Below are 19,177 nucleotides of genomic sequence, written 5' to 3'. Positions count from 1 at the left end.
ATTGAATAATCCCTTCCCTGCCTTAATTTCAAAAGTCAAAGAATTCACAAATGGCAAAGGACACCCTCACAGCAAAAGATGATTTTACAAGTTAAACTGATTCAGCATCTATAATAATGCATTCAGAGACCACAGCAGTGATCTGTTTTGATGATCCCTCTGAAACTTGAACTTCAGTTTTAGGGAGGAAAGGGTCACTGGTCTCAGTTAATAATCCCCCCTTGCCAGAGCAGTAACTTAAGAAAGGAAGTTTGAACACTGCAGCCTGATTGACTCATCATTCACTACAAAATATTGTCATTTAATTAACTCAGGGGTTTTGTCATGACTGTTAGGAGGACCATGGAGACAGTGCTCCATTTGCAAGGAAGCTGTTTCTCTGCAGAATGCTGCAGAGCCCTATTTTTGGCTGCTCATGAGTGGAAGACAAATGCTTTTAAACCCTTACGCTCTAGACAGTATCAGTAGCATGATAGGCCATTATTTCTGCAATGACAGTTTTGAAACTCAAGGTTTTCATCATCATTTAAATTTTGCCCATGTTTCCAGTCATCTCTTCAGCCATTTTTCAAGTTAGCTTACAATGATGCAAGATAGAGGAGTTGGTCCACTGACCAGGTCTGTAAAAACATCCAAGCCACCAAAAGCTTTGGGAGTAAGCTTGCTATCCCTGTGCAAACCAGGGGCTGGACTGTAGGATCTCCCTTCCAACCTAAGTTGCTCTACAAAATGTTCCTCTGAAGTCAGTGGATGCATTTCTTAAGCAAAAAAAAACAGAGACAGGGCTCCCATTCCATCCAAAGTTGTATTAAATACATAGCACTACCCTGGACAACTCTCTTTATCTACACAAAGAGGTTGCCTCCAAAAACTGTTGTGAACCAGCTATGTCTTCTGAAATCATACTTGATATACATAAAACCCATGCAGAATTTTTTTTCAGCCCTAACAACGGCCTTGTAGCTCCGCACGGACGGTTTCCCCTTTCCCTAACTTAGTAACCACGTCTTTTTGTCCTTGGCATCCAGCCTTCAATGAAAATCTAGGAGTACCGTGCTAACGTGATGCGTCATTTGAAAATGGAACCTGATTATCACGAGCTTCAAGGTACAAATGACTAACACGTTTGTGAGAGTGAGACCTTTGTAAATTGTATTACTAACCACACAAGCACATCACCAAAGGCTCAGGATTTCTACAAGCGCAATGTGACTCATCACTGCTTCTCACATTGTCATTTGTGCTCTGCCTATGTTTTTCTTTCTCCTCAGTGAGGTAACGTGGGGGTGGGGAGTAGCATTTTGTAGAAGAATCGCAATTAAATAAAACGAGGAAGATCACTAGAAGAGTACATTAGAGAGGACTCTAACCATTAACCAAAGCAGCCTTGCTTACTTACATACAGACTTCTATTATAGAAGCTTCTCTTTGGAGAATGCTACTTGATTTGCATTAATTTGTGCCACTATTGTGTTTTATTTGGAACAGAGTAACTGATGCAGATAAACCATAAGAAATTACTAAGTTATATGAAAAATAAAATCACGCACTTTTTAAAGCCTACAATGGATTACCCATTCTACTTATCACTCAGTGCAATTTTAAAAATCTTAATTATACAGGTTAAAAAAAAAAGATATGAAAAGGTGGGCAGCTATTAAATTGAACTACACCTTCCTACAGGTTTCCTAAAACAACCACGGAGAACCTAATGACAGCCCATAAAAACAATGAGAGGTGCACTGCAGATGATAAGTAATTAAAAAACACATGTCAATTCCCACTTGAGTGTCAAAAGTTACTTCCCAGTTGCTCATCACGTTGTTGTTCTATATCGATGAGAAAAATACACAAAACACATCAAAACTATCTGGGAAGAGAGAGGAGAACTAATCATGGAACTTATTTATTTATGTTAATACTGTCTATTTTAGCAATATGCCAATATTCTCAAGAATACAAATGTGGTTTTATTTTAAAAAACACATCTAGATTCTGCATCAATTGTCAAGCAATATAGATAAAGTACATGTTAACCTTACAAGTATTTATGTCAGAAAATATGTACTTAAAATCTAAAGAAGAATCTTCAGAGAAAAATCAAACTCAGTTAACTGTAGTATTATCTTATTTCCTATATTATTTTGTCATTTGACAGATACATGTCATTTATCATTAATGCTGAGGTGGGTGCTTGGTCTGAAAACTGATTTCTTAACTGAATACGCAGGATTTCCAAGGAGTTAAAATACTACATCTTTCCAGTCCTTGAGCGTTGTGTGACTGTTTCTGACATACAGACATGGCAGTACTTCGGTGCTTCACACCAACACTCAAGATCTACAGCACACTGAGATACAGGTTTATCTCACCTCCAAAACCATCAGGCACGTATGTTTTAAGCACGATGTTGCAGAAAACCGTTGGAAGAGAGAGTGGTTTGTTGCCCTCATTGCGAAGGGATATGTGTCTGTAACCTGCTTGTAGACCATCCAGAGGCAGGATCCTCTGACCAATCAGCTTATTGTTGTCGTCATACACTGCTATTCTCAGGACAGCAAGATCAGGGAGAATAACCTGGAAAGTCATAAAAATGAAGAAATTCAATGACTCTAATACAGTAGCACCCTCCCCACTTTCCAGCTTTGAACTATTCACTTTGTAGGCCAGAAACAGACTATCATCACTGTAAAATAATGTAATTCCCTGCAAACTGCACACTTTAAAATGAATCTTTCCTAGAAAAGCTTTTTTTCATCCCAAATAATGGGTAGATTTCAGAATATGCAAATCCTGCAGCTTACAGTTACATTAGCTAAATATTTTGCATATTTATTTTTCATTACTGAAGACTGGTGACCTTGATAAGGCAGCAGGCATATACTACCTGGGAAATGACATATACAGTGGCAAAGGGTAGACAGTGGTGAATCACAAGGAACTACGACAGGAAGATGAGATTTGGATGTATCTAAAAGGGCAGTTGAGAACAGAAAGAGTGCATGCACAAGCTGATGAGGATGTATGTTGAACTATGGGTTCTGCAAAGGAGAGCAGCACACAGAGGAGGGCAGGATAGGGTGACAGGTCTGCTGAAATGACATGTCACCAGCACAAGCAGCTGTGCTGTACTCACGGCATGGTATGCATGGTGGGCAGTGATGCTGCCAGCTATCTGCATCTGTCAGCCCCAAGCTGGACCCACCGAAACAATAACAAAAAAAAGTCTCCTGACTTCCCTGGAACAATGGTGCTGCCTCTGTGCATGGAACGGTGAGGAGAAGGCAGCTTAACCGAGAGGTGAAGCCCCTGCCAGCCTCCCTCGGCTCTATGCTGGGAAAGGTCTTCCCACTCCTTCCCTACCTGGCTCTATTGCTTGTGGGACAAAACGGAAAGCTAAACTAAACTGCGTCTACTACCTCCCTAAGACTGTCCCCCTGCCACTTTCATTGTCAGCTTTAGAGGGAAAAAAACTATGCTTTTGGTCTCTGAACCCACCTGAGCTATTCACAGATCTGCTGCTCTACTTGACTATAATTTAGCAATCCCAGCATGGGTTACCACCAGCACTCACCCCATCCTCCCCCTTACACAACAGTGACAACACAGAACTTGGGTTAAAATGACTGAAGCTTTTTTAAATCAAAATAAAAACAAGTAAACATGACAGAAAAACAATCAAACACGTTACCTGAGAGCAACTGTGTAGGACTCAACAGCAGCTTGAGGAGAACACTGTAACCCAAATAGGGCAGGTAGAATCACTCCTCTACAGGCCACAGATCAGCATATCTTTCATTACATGATGGGCTTGGACACAGATTTGCTAAGGAGCAGGAGCGGGGACTAAGAAGTTTATCATTCCCCCTCCATGAATTTGTTCTATGGTATCCTGGTATCTATGGTATCCTGGTAGGCACTTCCACACTCATGGCATTTTAGCACTCTGCAACCACATCTTCATTTCCTCCAAACAGAGGAGTTTTTCCTGCTGTGTTTATGCCACTCATCTGCTTGGTCATCAATGTATGTCTTGATTTCAGTGCTACACCTGATATGATAAGGGCCTGAGGTGAAGAAAAAGAATCTCCTGGCTGACTTACAGTATGAGTTATTCAGGAGAATGTGCGACCATGTATCTGTTCATTGCAGAATAGAGCAGAAAGTCCAAGGAATACTGGTATCAGCCATCGTACACATGCCATGATACAAAGGTACTGCCTTTTTAGATTGAAGCTGTGTGCACCCTGTAGTTTATGGGCCTTTTGATTTAAGAAATCAGAAAGCAGCAGATGCTGCCCATATGGCCAGCAAGCCATGGGCAGCATGATTGCCTGTCATTGTACTTAAGCATCTTCCTTGTATCTCCTCATATACAGAGAAAAGCACTTGAAGTCACATTCATTCCAGAATATATTTGAGTCCAGAAAACCCCCTTGCATTAACTACATTTCTATTAAAAACTGGTTATACTGTTAAAAAAGCAGATTATGTGTGTAATATACCCAGGTGTGAAGTGTTACCACCACTCAGCAAAGTCTGTCACTTTGAAATAAAAGAGCAACAACTTTGCATGACAACAAAACAGGTGTAAGCAGACGTTATCAAAGACAGCACTGCGAACACATGTAGTCTGGATGAAACTCCAGCCAACAGAAAAAAAATATATATATATATATGTGTGTATCATATATATAAAGACTGAGAGATAAAAACTGAACATGGAGACTGATATCTCTCTTTAAATCCCCCATACCAAGAAAAAAGGGTTGTTTTTCTTTTGCCATTAAATTAAAAAAAAAAAAAAGAAGGTACATGATGCACATGGACTACTGAAGGAGGGAGCTGGCAAGACATGTGAGGAACACAGCACCCTTCCAACTTTTCCATGTAATAACATTGACCTTAGCTCTGGACGCAGCATCTCACCTGCCCTCTGGGCTGAAGGAACAGTGCAAGATAGCAGCCACTGCCAGGGCAGGGAAGAAGAAATCTCCAAGGAATGATGGTGTCCAGCAGCGGGGGCTCATTCTGAGCAGACTGCATACCTTGAACACAGGCATGGCTACAGAGGAGGTGGCTACCTCCGAGTGGAAGGAGGAAGCAAAGGTGAGGGAAAAGCCAAACAGAAACAAAAAAAATAAAAATCATGTGACAGCTACAGAGGTTATCCATTAGAAAAATAAACCAAAATTTCTAAAAAAACACACACACACAAAAACCAAAAGCAAAACAAACAACCTCTTGAAAGCTTATTTCAGCTTTAGATTGTTTACTGCAGTAAATGGGAACCCTAGAAACCCTTTTTCATGGGAGCAGTACTTATTCATGTGAGCAGTCGGACTGAAGCAGGCTGGGGGGGGCTCAAGTGAGCAAGGATGCTCATGTGTGAAATGGCTGGCAACCACAAACTGTGCTTTCTGAGTATCCTACCTTTCGAAATACAAATGATTCTTCATTGTAAACAGGGTTCAGACCATTGTTCATCACCATGCGTGTTCGAAATTCTTTACGTATCGTGTCCGTGGGTAAACCATACATATCCACTTCTACATACGTACCGATTTTTTTGTCTGATAAGAACTGGCCAGATATTACCTGCAACATAATAACAGAGCAGTACAGAAAAGTAATACAAAGTATAGAACATTTTACGAATACTGGAAATATTGAGGAATTTTTATTGACAGCAGTCTTGAAAAAATGCTGCTTACAGAACAGATGTATTTATTTCATAATATGAAAATAGTATATTTAGTGCTAAAATTGCACTTCTTTAGAAAAGCTTTTGTGATAACACCTTAAATACATCCTTAGTTTGAAATGACTGCTGTTATTGTGCTATGGTATTAGCAGCTTAAGTCAGTCAGCCTGATTAGCTGATGTCTCACAGATGTGTTCACCACATTACTGAAAAACACGGAATGAAACAACCAGATTGGGCACTGCTGTTCTGCAAGTTTAAACTCTCTGTTTGGAAGCACTGTCATCTATTATATGTCTTGACTACAAAGAGGTGAAAGGAAGCTATTGCTCTGCTTTCACTTAGGTAAAGGTTTTAAACTAATCACATGTCAGTCTAACGCCATATTGTGTGTCTGGGAAGTGTAGGATGCTTAAAAAGCAAGCAAACAAACAAAAAACCCACATGACTTCTTTATATTGTTATGTATATGAAGATTAGTTGCAATTTTACTCCAAGTCAAGATTAATCACCAGAGCAGGTGATTACTCCAGGGAAAAAAAATTATTCCATCAAGATGATCTACTACTTAAAGATATTGCTAATATTTCCATTACTATGATCAAGGAGGGAAGAAAAACACTGAAACGTGATTTCACAGACCTAAGCTCATTTCAAGCCCTTTTCTTTTCATGATCTAACATTCTTACAGGGAACACTCGGCATAACAAATCTCAGATGTTGTGTAGCTGAGGCATACCATCACTGCCTTTGGTCCACTCAACTCCTTTACAACAGAATTTATATAGAATTTTATCCTAGTTTTAGTCACACACGAGCAAATAGCAAAACACGTGATCTAAGAGCTATCTGTAGTGATACTTAGAACTTATGTTCTCCCCATCAGATCCCATTTCCTTCTTGAAGAGATTGTACTCTCATTAACGTTAAAGAAAAACGACACTAATCAAAGGTTTTGTTCTTTTGAAGGTGCAAATGAAACTTAATTAAATGTCTAGAATGCACAAGGAACCCTTGCTTGGATAGAATTCGACATCTCCATGTTGCCCATAGAAAGTGCTAACTGAAAGTTTAAGTCTTTTGTTAAGCTGCATACAGGGTTTTGAGCAAAGAGGGCAGAGTGTCGAGTCACAAAACAGGCTTTACAGTTGTCAGCCTCCTTCCAAAACCTAACACCTCACCATGCTTTACAACTACGACTGAAGTTTTATGGAATTTATTACTCATAGATAACTCCAAAGTTAGGATCTCCATCACATGAACCATTTTTCTCTACTTATTTTGAAAATATCCTGCCCATGTCTGCCCATATACCTCCTTGCTCTACGGTGACAAGTGATGTTTGTATAATTTCCTGCTGCCCACAGAAATGAACTTCATTCATTTATTCATTTGTGTGGGCTGGTGTAATCCAAAAAGAACATGAGGGGGCTTAAAACTCAGTGATAATGTTGCAATAACAAACCATTTCTAACTCTATCACATTCCACTCAGATCAAGTAAACAGAGATGTCTAAGCCAGTAATTAGGAAAAAAAAAAAAAAAAAAGGAAATAATTTGATGAAATCCACACAATCCCACCACATTTTCTGTAGGTAGCCTATTCCTGTTGACAATTAAATGTGATGCCAGAATTTTGTCTGTTGCTGTTTTACCTGTACAGAACATGTTGCAGCAATTACACCATCTACAGGAGTTTCAGAGAAAGGGTCAAACGTTCGATCTGGTCGTCGCATGAAATCTGGTTTAAGTAGATACCTTATTTCACAAAAAATAATATGAAAATTATTCTTGTGTATAAATTAAAAATGTATTAAATACAAATAAAAGGGATGATCTGGCTTTAAACAATGAACTCTCTTAGAGCACTGTAAAATGCAGACTACTATTCTAGCTGCAAGCGTAAGGAGCCAAAAGGAAATTTTACGCTTGTCTAGAACACAGATAAATGTTAATCTTAATTTTGAATTAACAGATACTGAGAGATGAAATCAACCCTGGATTTCAAGCTGAAAATAAATGCAATATCATCAAAGACATTTCAAAATAATTTAATAACGCATTGAGTAATAAACAAAATACAGCAAGTTATCATATAACAAAAAAGTAGATGCTCTCATTTGTTTATTTCTTTAACACTTCGGAAAAATGTAGCAGTTCTATAGAGTCAAGCTCATACAATAAATTTCAACTTGAAGCTAATTTTTTCATCTCGATTTTAAAACCTTGGGGGAAACAGCTGATAATGTCAGTGCTGACAGATTGTTAATTATAGTAGCATGAAAGGTACTCCCATAATAACACTTCCAACACATCCCTGAGGACTATACCCTGGATCAACATATCAATGAAGCTGATACGTGCTCTGATGAATCAAAACCCTAGGATTCTGCCATCAAAATAGCAGTTGATCACAGAAATGCTGTGCTACACAGGACGGGGGCTCTTGTCCACTGGTGGGAAGAAAACATGTAACTGGAATCATCTTGCTAATTCTGTAGCCTTGACAGACAACAGCTGCTAGAACATGATTTTTTATCCACCCCTAGTCTTTCTAGTGAATCTCTGGTACACAGTGTTATAAAGTCCTAGATAGAATTCAGAAATAATTTTAGAACACTGGAAAAATTGCAATGGGAAGAATATCAACGCTTTCTCCCATTTTTTCACAAGGTGGCTTCTGTTTAGGAAAGTAATATTCCTCATTTTTCTAACATTATAAACGTGTGTGATTTCATAATGTTTTATTAATCTGAAGTAGGTTATAGGCAGAAGGGAACTATCAAAACACCCTTAGCTTCTGCTTCAGGCCTGCTGAAATAAAAAATGCTGAAGTTAAGAGTTTCACCAGCATAAAAACTGTAAATCAGTGAAAAATGGAGTACAGACAGAAGGAAATGTAGTTTCTTATTTTCATTGTCCTGTGTGTTTTTTGTGACTGGAACACCACCACATTTATATTGCATATAAAATATACCACTGTATTACTATGTATCACCACTATGTTACTGTAATACCACAAGACTGACATCAGAATCAAGTAATTTAGTTGATAATGATGCCTGGCCTCCAGAGAATTTGGCAAGAGTGAGTATGTGCTCTTTTACTAGGTTTGTGGGTTAAATAATAAAGGAATCATATTCTGCCATAAAAAAGCTTTGGTTTTGTTCTATTTTTGTCATTCTGACTGAAATGACTGCACCTTTGTCAAAGCCAACAGCCTCCGCCTGAAGAGTTCACAAGTGAAATAAAGACACCGAGTGGCAAAGTACTACTTTGCCCATTCTACAGATAAGGAATTTTATCAAGCTTCGAATACTCAGATTTTCTTTCTGAAGAAGATTTGCATTAGTAAAAGAGTTTTTTCTTCCCACAATGAGTTGCAGATTTTAATGTGTTTCTGGACTGTCATTTCCTATAATTCATCAAACTTCTCCTTTCTCTTGATGTTAATGATCAGCTCATCCAATCAAGGTATAAACTCAACATATGAGAAATATCTATCACTTGAGCACCTTTTTTCATGCAAAAGTCACGAGCAAGAACTTAGAGATAAAACATTTCAGTATTCTCTGTGAAATTTGCTGTCCCACTAAAGCATGCAGATTAAAAAAAATATATTGCCTATGTATTAAGACTCAACCTGTCCAAGTAAATTGGGCATTTCTGTGAACTGTGCAATAAATCTCCATTCTTAGGCATATCTTCAAAGAAAGACTGAGAAAAGAAGCTGAAGATGTATTGAAGTAGTTGTGTATGATATTCATTATCTTCATCATTTGCACACAAAGCCTCTTCTATCTCATCTGTAAAAACTGGGCGTAATTAAAAAGCATATTCATTAGAATACCTCCTTGCAGGAGATAATTCTCCCTGAAATCTGCTATTTTCTGCTCTTCACCTAGCATCCCATTTTTCTCTTGTAACACATAATTAACAGTGACAAAATTTTATTAAAACCATAGCAAGGGATTCTGACAGTGACAACAGTTGAAATCATAGCACTCACCCGCATGATCCATTATATTCAAATTTCCCTTGATTCAACTGCATTGCTAAATCTATTAAGAGAGAGAAAAAAAATTACTGTCTTTCCTTGTGAATAATGCAGATCACGAACAATCCTTTTTAGAAAAGAAAATAAGACTTTGTCCAGAATAAGCAGCTTAAGTGAAAATTAAATTTAATGTGTATAAAACACATACACATCTAAGAAATAAAAGCCATAGAAAAACTTCAGCTTTCTTCAGAGTAATAACAGCTTTATCAACCAAGCTCTGCTTAGAAAACAGTCTCTCCCTGAACTCAAACACAGCCAGGAGGCAGAGAAGCATCAGACTGCGGTCATAGTAATGCCTGGGATGGAACTTCCATCATTTAACTTTTGGTATTTATAGTAGAGATGTCTCCATTCCTGCTAGTGATCTAGAATCACTTCAAAGATTGGAGAGATACCAGCACTTCTAGCAGTGCAATGATCTCATTCTAGGGTAGCCATGTAAAATACACTAGATGAGACATCCTAGAAATGTGTATTTCTCTACAACGACCATAGACCACTCCCTCTGATGAAGCAATCTGTATCCTGATGTCTTAAGGAAGGTGAGATGAACATTGCACCGGTTTTCTATGGACTTGATTGAACAAAATACCAGAAAAAAAAAAACTACACAGATCACAGCAGCACATTGCTTACTTTCAACATTTAAAGCATCTGAATTTTATTCAATGCATTACTATGGCACTTGTATATAAAGACACAGAGCAAACATGTAATATTCCCATTCCCCTCCAACCCTCTTCCAAACTTCATAAAAAAATATAATGTCTTCCTGCAGGTTTCCAATTACACTAGAATACAATATCCTTGTTCAGCGGTAATGTAGTTATTCTCTTGCCCAACAGACTTTGCCTTCAAAAGGGAACAAATTTTTTCTATATGTTCTCCATTACAAAAAAATATAAGATTCTCCTATGCTCATATCAGTTATTATTCTCTTAACTGGGCAGCCTTGACTTCTATTTCCTCAATTATTCTTCAGCCTGTCAGCACAGCTGCATCACAGAAGACTATTACAGGAAAGTTGCTCACTTCCAATTCCACAATTAACACTCTTATTTTGCAATACAAAGGGCTTGAGAATGACCTGCAGTGGGCAGAGGCAGTGTTGGAAAAGAGCAAAACTCACACATCTGCTCCAATCTCTAAATCCTGCCCAGTGGAGCACTTTACAAGCATCTATCCCCATACAGTTTCTCTTGCAACCCCGGCTGTGCAAAGCTCTTCAGGACAAAACTCAGGGTATGATCACCAGGAGTGTCTGCAGTACCAAACACACCGTCTTGGGGGAGCACAACAAAAACCCCTGCCCTGTTAGTTATATCCACACCTTCACTGAACAGGAACAACACATCTCCTCTCAGTTTATGCTGTGGAGAGGCATTTATGCTCCCTGGCACCGTCCTCTAAGTTGGGATCCCAGACCCCATTCTAGGATGCTAAACAAGACTCTTCACAGTAACTGGTCTAGAAATGCATTTGGCACAGAGTCATTACTTTTTACTGTCTTAATTTGTGCATTCCATCTTTACTTTGGAGACATGCATCCAACTGTGCTGAAGCTGTGTTTTGTGAAAACAGGTTTCCCTGTAATTAATACTTTTTATTAATAAAACATTTATGTGAGAAGTTACAGTACTCTATTATTTTTCTGTGAAAGGGAACTGAATTTTGCATCCATGTATGGCTTTTTTATTGCTCCTTGTCTTACGCTTCTATAATTCCACCCCACTGTATTATTTAGCCATATGTCTGTTTCCTCAAAAAATGCCAGAAGCAAATCCATGGCATCTGTTTGAGAGTTACTGCCCAAGCCATTCTCAGGATTGAGGTTCACTGGTCGTTGGTGCCTACCTGGGGTCTGATAGTTCAGTGAGACCATCTGGCAGCCAGCGTTCCAGAAAATTTGAGGCATGTAATTACTGGAATCCACACGGCCTCCCTTTGGGTATATCCGACTCATTTGTCGTTTATTATAACTGTATAATTCATCAAGGAAAATGAAATAAAAATATCATAGAAATGTATGGTCATATCCTAGTATCTTTAATATCTATTACATTAATCTCACTTTTTCTCATCCTATGAATTACTTTCCCTTTTCCTTTATAGACATGGAATACTGTAAATCTAGAAAATGTACATTTGTTGTTTATTTGTAGCATGAGTAGAGAAGTGGCATAAGGAGGCGAAAGGATACTTTACAAACTCAATGGCATGGGTCTTCAAATACCCTAGTCCGACCGATTCATTGAAAGAGGACATATTATGATGAATATTGCGTTCTAGAAAAAGAAAGACAAGATGTGTTAAAACACTTCTGTAATGACAAATCAAACTTCAAAATCATGCATTATACATAATACCAGGAAATAACAAATTCTGGTCTGTTTCCCCATTATCTGTCGCTCATGGAATCAGATTATACTGAAAAGAAATTTCATAATATTTCTGACTTGCCTTTTTCTTTCTCTTCTGGGAAATCAACAAAACTTTCAAGGTTTTTTAGGACAGAATTGTTATGCAGAGGCTGTGTTGCGTGGCTAGGTAAGGCAAAACAACATGATAGATGGTCTAGTGTACAATATGAAAGCATCGGCTAACTGCTGACCACTGTGACAATCACACTCACCTTACTTTACAGAAAGATGAACTACAAAAAGCAGTTTAGCTGGAAAGGTCTATAGAACATAATCAATCTCAACAGCTGCATGTTCTCCCAGTAATTTAGTGACTCCGTGTGGATGACCAAAGGAATAACATGCTGAATTTACAACCATGAAAACAGAGATCTAAAAAATATACTCATGACTGTCATTAAACTACAAGTCTTGTGCTGTTTCTAGACTCAGAAATGGTAGAGATTAAAAAACTACCTAGAATGAGCAGACAAATACTTTTATTTCATTCAACCTTTTATGTTACCTTCTGCTACATCGAAACCTTGAAATTTTACAGGTTGAGCATAGTTGACCATTGTTGATAAATATGGATGTATATTGGTTGTGGCACCTACATATTTGTAAGATGCCATCCATGCTTGTTCATCTTCAACAGTTACTAAACCCTGAAAACACATTAAAAAGAATAATCACTATTTGTGTGTGTAAAAACAACTGTTGGAATTTACAAATGTGATACAAAATCATGCCCAAATCTGCAGAAAGTTAAAGAAAGTGCAAATTAATACAAGAGAAGTAGAAATTTAATGTCACCAATTACGATTTATTTTCTTACTGATATATGCACCGAACACTCTCAATGTTACAAGATGCATGCAAGAGGACTGATGACAGAAAAGCTCCTAAGCAGTGGGTAGATACTACATGATGTTAGTAGGATAACTTCGGGACAAAAGAGAAAAATTACAACAGAGTGCACAATGGTGGGAGATAATGATCTGTCTTTGCCAAACAAATTCCTAACAATTGTAGTGTAATACACATTTTCTGATAGTAACTGTGGTGGAGCAATGCACACTTGGTACTGAGTTGAACCTTCTCAACATCAAAATACGTATAGGTTCAATTGCCAACCTTTGCTAATAAAACCAGATCAAAATATAAGGATTACAACTTTGAACAGACAAATGCATGTAACAAGACCAACAAGAGACACAGTACCAAGCTCACATTCCCAGCCACTTCAACTGATAGAACTCTGAATCCATCATTCACATAAAGATGCACTATATTTATAACAGAACTTCTAAAGCTTTCTGCAAGTAGCTCATCTGCTAGAAACACACGATAGGAAGCGCTTCTCATGTGGATCTGCCTGTCCAGCTTTTTCCTTTCCCTAAACCAGTTTCAAACACACTCTTTCCACCAAAAAAAAGGAAAGAAAAAGAAAGATCTTGTCAATCTAAGCAAACTCTACAAATCTTACTGTTCATGGCATTTTTCCCATAAACATTTTTGCTTGTTCTCCCACCAGTGAACCAGTTACCAAAAAATCTAACCTACTGTAGGCTGACAGTGAACTTCTGCAAGGAAATACTAAAGATATTACAAAATTCTTACAGTATAGATTTCTTTTTTCAGAATACACTACTGCGACTCATTTACCCAGGAGATGGGAGAATAAAGGAAATGTGACACTACTTGCCACTATCATGGGCATGTACCTGTGCAGACACATTTCAAAAAAATGAATTCCATGTGAAGTGGAACAATTTATGCCTTGGTAAGACAAATATAGTCACAAGGAACGTCATATTCTGAATGCAAAGAATAGCTGAGTTATCAGAATGAATCCAAGTGAGTGTGTTTTTATGTGCATTTTAGACTGAATTAAATTTCCAGTGGCCCATGAAATCAAACTGAAACCGTATTTTAATGCTGATCACCAGGGCTCAACCCAACTGCTTTTCAGAAATATACATATTGAGGATTCACAGATCTGTTCTCTGAATATGTCAAACGGTACATAGCTTTACTGGTAGAATACAGGCTTTTTTTTTTTTGTTATTAGGTTAACATTTGTTAATAGAGTTCAGATCAAATTAAGGTCAAATTTCTCCAAATGACCTAGTCCTTTCCCAGTGTCTTCATTTTTGGAAGGCCAATAATTCAGGAAGAACTGACCACCCATCATCTAAGAACCAGGCTCCTTCAATGTGTCTCCTGCTGACTGCTCGAAACTGCTAAACATATTTTGCTCTCTCGATCCATATATGTCTATATAACAAATTGCAGTGAAAAGGAAGTCAGAAGGGCCTATGCATCCTTAGTGCCAAGGGAATAATACCCTATAGACTACAGCTGTATGACTGCATTACTGACATACCAGCTCGAAGACAATGTTCTAAGACAATCTACTGGTCATTAGTTTTATTTTATTTACTGGGAGACCCATAATTCATAAAGCAAATGGGCTGTACTCTTTGCAGTGTCCACAACTTTAAAACTATGAATTGGAAAGGGGTAAGGATGGAATTTTTCTTAAAGTCTATGGAAACAAAGGAATGGTTACAACAGGACAGGACCCTCTTGGAGTCTCGAGAAAACAATGGGGAAAAGTTGATCTCTCTTCATTATTTACATCTCCCCACCCCTCAAGAAAAGAAGCAGAATCCACTTACAAAACAACATAGACTGAAACAAAGTGTGGTTAGGAACAGAAGTAGCTTTCATGAGAAAAGGAAGGAGAAGAGCAGAAGGAGGTGGGAAGAGTCTTACAGAAGGGATTCCTGGGAGAAGATAAATGCAGAAGTCCCAAAGGAAAGCAAAAGGAGGAAAAAGAGAGGAAAACAACGTGCAGTCAGGGTAAGGGAAGAGGAAAAAAAAAGCAGCAGGGATGATACATCTCAACACCATTCAAAGAACTGCTGTTTCCCAGTGCATGACATTCGAGACTGTGATCAGATGCTTCTAAGCAGGCAAAAGTCATGCAGCCCTAACCCCAGTATAAAAGTACAGCAGAAGACAGATACCCTAGACGAGAAAAGGAGGTAAGAGTCACTTTCAAAAATACTTTGTAGGGACAGTGAAACTGAGCATAAAGTTGTTAATTGTACCACTGAGAATGCATGGTAAGTAATATGTATGTTATATATAAAGCAATAAAACAAACTACATAACATCCTATGTGTCACCTTTTTATTGTTTTCTTGCTCAGAATCTTCAACAGCCTAAGGGAAAAAAATACATATACATTACCCAAAGAAAAGGCAATAGGAAACACTCTCATGAGGGGGAAAAAAAAAAAATCCTCAAAAAGTTAATGCATTTAGCAAAAATATACCCTTTTCCACCTTCCTGTGTGGCTCACCTGTCCCATACACTTGCAAAAATTTGCAGTTTCTTTCAAATTTGCGTACAGCAGATATGAAATTCAACAGCTGGGTAGCAATGGGAAAAGGAAGGATGGCAGACAGTTAAGCCCAAACCAGTGCTATCACTAGATGCCAAGGCCAGGAAGTTTCAGAGAAAAATGAAAGAATGACACACCCAGACAACATAAAAGATCATCTGAGCTGGATATGCAAGTTGCCCAGGCTCTGAAAACTTAAGGGTTCAGACTGCCATAAACTGTGCTTTAATGTCCACATTTGGAAAAGGATTATCTCAATATGTTATTTGCAACGGGACAGTGTGCTGTTTATCTTTAACTATAAGCTGCCACTACTGAGAATCTTAAGACAGATAAATGTTGACTTGGCACTGGATGTACATCCCTAAAGAATAAGGATCAAACCACTGATCAGCAAAGAAGCAGAGAAGTTGCCCAAGGGCATATGCTGAGGATGAGCAACTAATCTGAAACAAACAAACTAATACCCAACATAAGCCCCCACAAAAACACCAAAAAAAAACCAAATCAAACCCCACGACACTCAGGCAGTTACGTGAATCTAGCCCTAGAGTAAAGACATTAAACCATACCTCACTAGGAAGATTCATAAAAGTCCTGAAGAAGCAAAGCTGTTGACTTGAAAAGTTATCAAGAAGGCACGTGTGATGTCTCTGTGATGCTGCTAGAGAAATACTACCAAGGGCAACCTGTACTATGGAAGATTTTCCATACCTATACTTCTATGTGGAGTAAGATCCAAAGGTAGCCAGGCAGGAGAGAAGAAGTGGCCAAAATACTTGAGTGACAGAGGAGCAGGATCTTAGCATTCACAGGTAGGCTTTGTTTTGTAGCAAGCAGCAATAACACCTTCAGTGCCAGAGCAGCCTTAGTATGGAATTTCAATATCCTGTATCTAATTACTGTCAAGTAATATTCAAGTTATTGAGCACAAACTGATAAACTGTACTACATCAGGCATGAGCAGAACAAAGAGGATCTTACCCTGTCTGCCAGCTGGCTCCCTGGAATAGCCCCCCTGCCACACCACCCCACCGGGGAATTATCATCCTATTTTGTCTTCATTGTTGCAGGTAGGAGGGAGAATCTACTCTAAGAGTTAACAATAAAAAATGACCCATAGAATGCCTATAATGAAGACACAGGATGCAGTCTTGCATAAAAATACTGAGTGAAGAAGCTGATATTCCACCTCATATTAGGGCTCTGCAACTGAGATGCAAAGTAAAAATAGCAGAAGCAGGAGCAGGAAACTGTTTTCTGCCTTTAATTAGTGTTTTTCATCAAATCATCCACTTCTTGTATACTGTTTCCCTACACAACGATTCTGTTTCCCCAATGAATATTCTATCTGAACAAGCAGAGAGTATTTTTGGCTACAAAATTTTGTCTTCTCGTGAACCTGAAGGTTAGGAATCTGGTCAAGATCTTGTGTTTGATCTTCTGACAACATGTGCTGTGATGCTTCCAGAAAACAGAGTGGCTTTTACACCCACCTCCATGGAAAGCTTCCAAAGAAACATATAAGAAGCAATCCCACCTTTTTGACACTGATGGCAACAGCTTCTTTTTGACTGTAATCATCGACAGTAAGGTCACTTCCAAATTTGTACTCTGGATGAGCTTCTTCTTCCTGGTCAGCTGCACAGAAAGAAAGACGGATCAGTGCAAAAACAACAGCAACTGCTGCTTTTGTGAGAGACATGATACAAATGACAGTTGAATACACAGGTTTGGTTTGGGCATTTTTTTAAAAACAGAAATAAAATCCAGAGTTTTAGATTTCCAAGCATTAGTAGTAAATTTCAGCTAAGGCATGAGATTCTAACAGATTTGACATGGTTAGTAAGAAAAATTTCATTTAGGGTATTCTTGAAGGAATCAGTATAATTTGCTTAGCAAAAGAGTAAAAAAAAAACCCAATAGGCTTGGGGAAAGAACAAGAAATGAAGACAGAGTTCTTTAAATATGTAAAAAGTTGTTCGTGTCCAGACATCTCATGTGCATTGTTACGTGCCCCTACTGCAAGGAATCATTTTAATTTGCTTTTAAGGTGACTCTCCATCAGAACCTAGTGTACTCGAAAGAATCTAAAAAGGTCTCTTACAGACACAAAATCATTAATCACATTACTCGTATTAATTTAAACAGTTATAGAAAATACCTATTTGAGCCTCTTGGTAGTCTAGCACGTAATTAATAACACACCACAATAAGAGCACTATTAGAAATAAGCATTCCAATGGAAATTGGCCTCCAAAACAGCAGAGTCTCCTCTGCTCCTTGATCTCCTGAAGAAAGATGCTGAGGGGGCTCTCCAAATAATTGTGGTACTTCAGTCTTTTTTAGCTTTGTAAGGACAGATATTAGACTTTGACTGCAAAGAATATACTTCATGAGGCCCCCAACTGACTGCAACAGCAGTGGCTTTGTGCTAGGAAAAAACAAAACCAACCAAACAAAAAAAATCAAGGAGGGGACCCAAAGGGCAGGCTGAAGCTGGGCCAGTCCGTTTAACAGGGGTGACAGGCCAGTACCTTGGTACAGGCAACACATGATTTACCTCTTCTGAAGGTGGACATTTAAAGCAGACCAGGTGTATCACACCCAAGATATGTCTGTTTTACTGTTGGCCATAAACACATTCCACATCACTAGCTCAGATCCAGGTGTTTACACTGAACATAACTGAAGTTTGGCAAGAAAAATCCTATCCCTTGTTTTATCCTTATAAAGTATAATGCAATAATCCAATCTGATGTTGACACAAATATTAAAAATAGTGACAAAATCTGTTTTCAAATCAAAGATCATAGCTTTCCAGTCTCTCTCTCACACACACACATACACACACAGTGAAAATCTGACTTGGATGATGCTCTTATATGACTTTTGGACAGTAAGTGGAAGCTGAGAATTACCACTAGTACCACCAAGGGAGCTCACATTCCTACCACAGGCTGCCCCAGAGCCAGGAGCAGCTGCGATACATATCTGAGATAGATGGCAAGGCTGGAGTACCGTAAAAATGGTCCTGCACTGAGCTCAGATTTACTGCTGCTGCCAGATCACAGGCAGGTGAGTAACATGCATCCTAGCTGCTCATGCTGGCCTACTGATTTACCACAGGCAATGTTTGAGAGCCCTTCTCTATAAAATCCTCACCACTTTCTATTTCTTCTTCATTATCATCCTCTAGGATATTTACAGGAGCTGCAGTTTCCCCAGCCTCCATCATCTTTTTCAGAGCATCAAGCTGTTCTGTTAATAAGAAAAATAAAAATAAATTAGTCATGACAAGAACAGTTTGTAGTTCAAACATACAGATGAGAACAATCATCATTGATTCTCTAATCCTGAGAGCTACTTTTAATTAATGGGTTCTCTAAGATTAAGTTTTCAGTTAGCAATAAAATTTTACAGAGTAAAAGCATTATTAGACATACAGAGTTGTTAGATGTGAAAAGTGGTCAGTAAGGGGCTATATCCAAAGCTCACTGAAGTTAAGAAAAATATCTCCATAGATTGCAAACGTCTCTGGAGCAATCATATTACTTCTTAAAAAAATAACTGGACAGCTATCTCTGTGGTACTTGCTT

General features: G+C 38.3%; 1 protein-coding gene across 13 annotated transcripts in view; it reads right to left on the bottom strand.

The window, feature by feature from the left end:
• PLCB4 (phospholipase C beta 4) overlaps positions 1-19,177 on the bottom strand; it is a 183,742-nt gene that overhangs the window by 29,764 nt on the left and 134,801 nt on the right. For 11 of the 13 annotated variants that reach the window (XM_065833746.2, XM_071805674.1, XM_065833749.2 and 8 more), the window contains 10 exons: positions 18,744-18,839; positions 17,119-17,219; positions 15,361-15,396; positions 12,690-12,831; positions 11,965-12,049; positions 11,619-11,743; positions 9,714-9,765; positions 7,360-7,462; positions 5,434-5,598; positions 2,373-2,577 (listed from right to left, as the gene is read on the bottom strand). In XM_065833746.2, the coding sequence (XP_065689818.1) occupies positions 2,373-2,577; positions 5,434-5,598; positions 7,360-7,462; positions 9,714-9,765; positions 11,619-11,743; positions 11,965-12,049; positions 12,690-12,831; positions 15,361-15,396; positions 17,119-17,219; positions 18,744-18,839 (1,110 nt within the window). The remainder of the gene's footprint in view (positions 1-2,372; positions 2,578-5,433; positions 5,599-7,359; positions 7,463-9,713; positions 9,766-11,618; positions 11,744-11,964; positions 12,050-12,689; positions 12,832-15,360; positions 15,397-17,118; positions 17,220-18,743; positions 18,840-19,177) is intronic. The other 2 variants (XM_071805675.1, XM_071805673.1) reach the window with 1 other exon arrangement.

This window comes from Patagioenas fasciata, chromosome 3, assembly GCF_037038585.1.
Source record: "Patagioenas fasciata isolate bPatFas1 chromosome 3, bPatFas1.hap1, whole genome shotgun sequence".
NCBI classification, from domain to species: domain Eukaryota; kingdom Metazoa; phylum Chordata; class Aves; order Columbiformes; family Columbidae; genus Patagioenas; species Patagioenas fasciata.
The sequence above is the reverse complement of the archived record's forward strand: the minus strand, read 5'-3'. Positions and strand labels throughout refer to the sequence as shown.